Source organism: Propithecus coquereli, unplaced genomic scaffold (assembly GCF_000956105.1).
Source record: "Propithecus coquereli isolate 6110/MARCELLA unplaced genomic scaffold, Pcoq_1.0 Scaffold132, whole genome shotgun sequence".
Taxonomy (NCBI): domain Eukaryota; kingdom Metazoa; phylum Chordata; class Mammalia; order Primates; family Indriidae; genus Propithecus; species Propithecus coquereli.
The window spans coordinates 1667143-1670007 of NW_012137414.1; the positions used below are offsets into that span (position 1 = coordinate 1667143).

Consider the following 2865-nt stretch of genomic DNA (forward strand, 5'->3'; position numbering starts at 1 on the left):
AATGCAAGATGCAAGTCTTGCACAATTCCCAGCTGAGGAGGATACCAAATACATGGTGTTGGTCCCAAAGACAGAAGGCAAGATGACATTAATAACATTAATATCACCACTGCCAGAAAACCACAACTCTGACTATATAGGCTCCTGGCAGCAGATCCGTCACATTTCCTTTTTTAATGGTCTTTCATATATATATTCCTTTGTAGAGTGTCTGCTCACATGTTTTGCCCCTTTGTATTGAGATTTTTGTCCTTTTATTATTGTGTTGTAGAAGTTCTTTATATATTCTGGATACTAGTCCTTCATCAGATACATATTTCACAAATATTTTCTCCTAGTCTGTGGTTTCCTTCTCATTTTCTTAATAGTATCTCTTGATGAGCCAGAAGTCTTGAATTTTAGCCTTCATTAGCCTGTTTTTCCTTTTATTGCTTCCTGTGTCCTGTCTAAAACCTTTATCTACACAGTTGCAAAGATACTTTGCCGTTTTTTTCTGGAAGCTTTAACTTTTACATTTAGGTTTATGACCTATCTCAAATTTTTGTGTATGATGTGAGGCAGAGATCAATATTTGTTTTTTCCCACATGAATATGCAGTTCTTCTAGCCTCACTTATGAAAAAATTTTCCTTTCTCCATTGAATGCTTTGGTGCTTCTGTCAAAAAGCAACTGACAGTGTGAGTTAGGGTCTACATCTGGCCTCTCTATTCTGTTCCAATGATCTATTTTTCTTTTTTAGTGTGGCTACTAGAAAATTTTAAATTATATATGTGGCTCACATTATATTTCTCTTGGATAGCACAGCCTTAGAAACTCAGTATAGAGTAATTTTTTAAAGCAAAAAATAAAGGTCTGGTTTTACTTATGATGTGTCTTTGGACATTCTGCACAAACTCTTGACACACAAGTACAAACCATCCGCAGCTGCTGCCTGGGTGTCATGGACATCTGCCTGTACTTTGGAGGTCACGCTAATTCTTCGGGCTTTTCTCTCAATTGTGCAGGGGTCTGAGGAGTCTACAAAAGAAGGACGAAAGCCAGTAAGAAGTGATCCAGTCATTCGTTAGCAAGAGTAAATAGGCTCATAAGGATGGCTCATGCAACCCACACAGGTGAGTACATTTACCCTTCCTATTACTTCATGTTACCTTTAGTACTCCTGTGAGGGCAAGTGCCATGTTTAATGCTGCTTTTTTACAACCTATACAGAGCAGTGGCTCTTATGACTTTCTCCACCCTCTCCAATTACTTGGAACAAATGCCCTATTTTACCAGTTTCCTACTTTTTAGTGGATTAGGGGTATAAACTCAGCGATAACAATTAAATGTCAACATGAAAGCAAAAGTTAAGAGATTTATACTTTTGCAACTCTCATTAAGCAATAGCTATTCAAAAATTATGGGCTGAAAATATACTCTACATACAAGGCTATTATAATAATGATGAAATAAAACTACAGAATTTTTTAATTAAAAAGTAAGAATGGTACATGAAAAATCTGAACTCAAAATGATACTATATGCTGACAAACATGTGTTCCCAAATTATTTCATGAATTCCAATTACTTACATGTACAGAAGCCCAGGAGACACTTTGCAACATGGACAAGAACTGTTGGATTTATTGCTAGAATATTGTTTCTATGAATTTATAGGTTATTGGTAAACAAACCTTTATTAAGTAAAAATGGCAGACTTCAGATTATTTTCCCTTAAGAACCAAAGACAGATCTTGCATTTTCTAATCAGTTCTGAGCCCACAATGCAATCTCCTAGTACAACCCATCTTTAGAAATCACTGCTCCAGAATCCTAAGCATGGTGCTTAGGCACTTAAAACATTCCACTATCAGAGTAAATGAAAGCAGAGTAAACATCTCCTTAGGCTCCAAAGAATAAGGTACAGTTCTTTCTTAGATCTGTAAAGTATAAAAGCATTACATACCTCATCTCACTAATTCTTACAATAACCCTGTAAAATACACAAGTAAGTATTTGGCTGGATCACCTCTCTGTGGTGCACAAATTGGATCTGAATAAGGTGAGGTGGCCAAGATGACCAGGATCAGTGCTCAGGTCATGGGACACCAAGGTCAGCACTTGCCACTGTATGAGTTACCAATGAGTGGGTAGGGAGACTTTCTGAGTCACCTGAAGAGAACTCACACACACTGTATTGCTTAACTACAAAGTCCAATCCCAAAAGGTTTCTCTGTCTCTTTCTCTCCCTGTCTTCTGTTTCTCTCTTTCACATACATACACACATTCTTTCTCTAATTATCACACTTACTCAGATAAACTTCTGTATTCCACTTGGGTTTCTGGAGTATACCAATTCTAACAGTTATTTGCATTTTCCTGGTTTTTTTTTTGTTGTTAATTCAAGTGAGTGGTACTGCAACCCATTTTGCACTAAACTATATGTACTTTTAGAAAAAGCCAATTTACGTTAAAATAAGAATCTGCAAGTGCTTAACAGACAACAAATTCGAATTCATAGAGAAAACTGAGTAGCTTTTATAAACCTGTGATGGAAAGGCTTAATAAGAAATTACAGAATTTAATCAAATCCTATTGTTTATAACAGTATTTTATACTTTCACCAATATATGTGATTAAAGCTCAATTAAATTTCTAAAATAGAAATTCATTAATAGTGAGGATGTTGTTTTAGATGGCTTTACGGTCTACTTTTTATTAAAACTGTGTACATTTAGAGTATCAACTGCTTGGGGTAGAAGTCATGTCTTCCCTTTGTAGCATCAAGTGTCTACCTACATAAACTATATGTTAATGCAAGATGCAAGTCTTGCACAATTCCCAGCTGAGGAGGATACCAAATACATGGTGTTGGTCCCAAAGACA

General features: G+C 36.0%; 1 protein-coding gene across 1 annotated transcript in view; it reads right to left on the minus strand.

Moving 5' to 3' along the window:
- TAB3 (TGF-beta activated kinase 1/MAP3K7 binding protein 3) overlaps window positions 1-2865 on the minus strand; it is a 68524-nt gene that overhangs the window by 6538 nt on the left and 59121 nt on the right. The window contains exon 9 of the mRNA XM_012638703.1: window positions 916-1017. Coding sequence (XP_012494157.1) covers window positions 916-1017 — 102 coding nt within the window. The remainder of the gene's footprint in view (window positions 1-915; window positions 1018-2865) is intronic.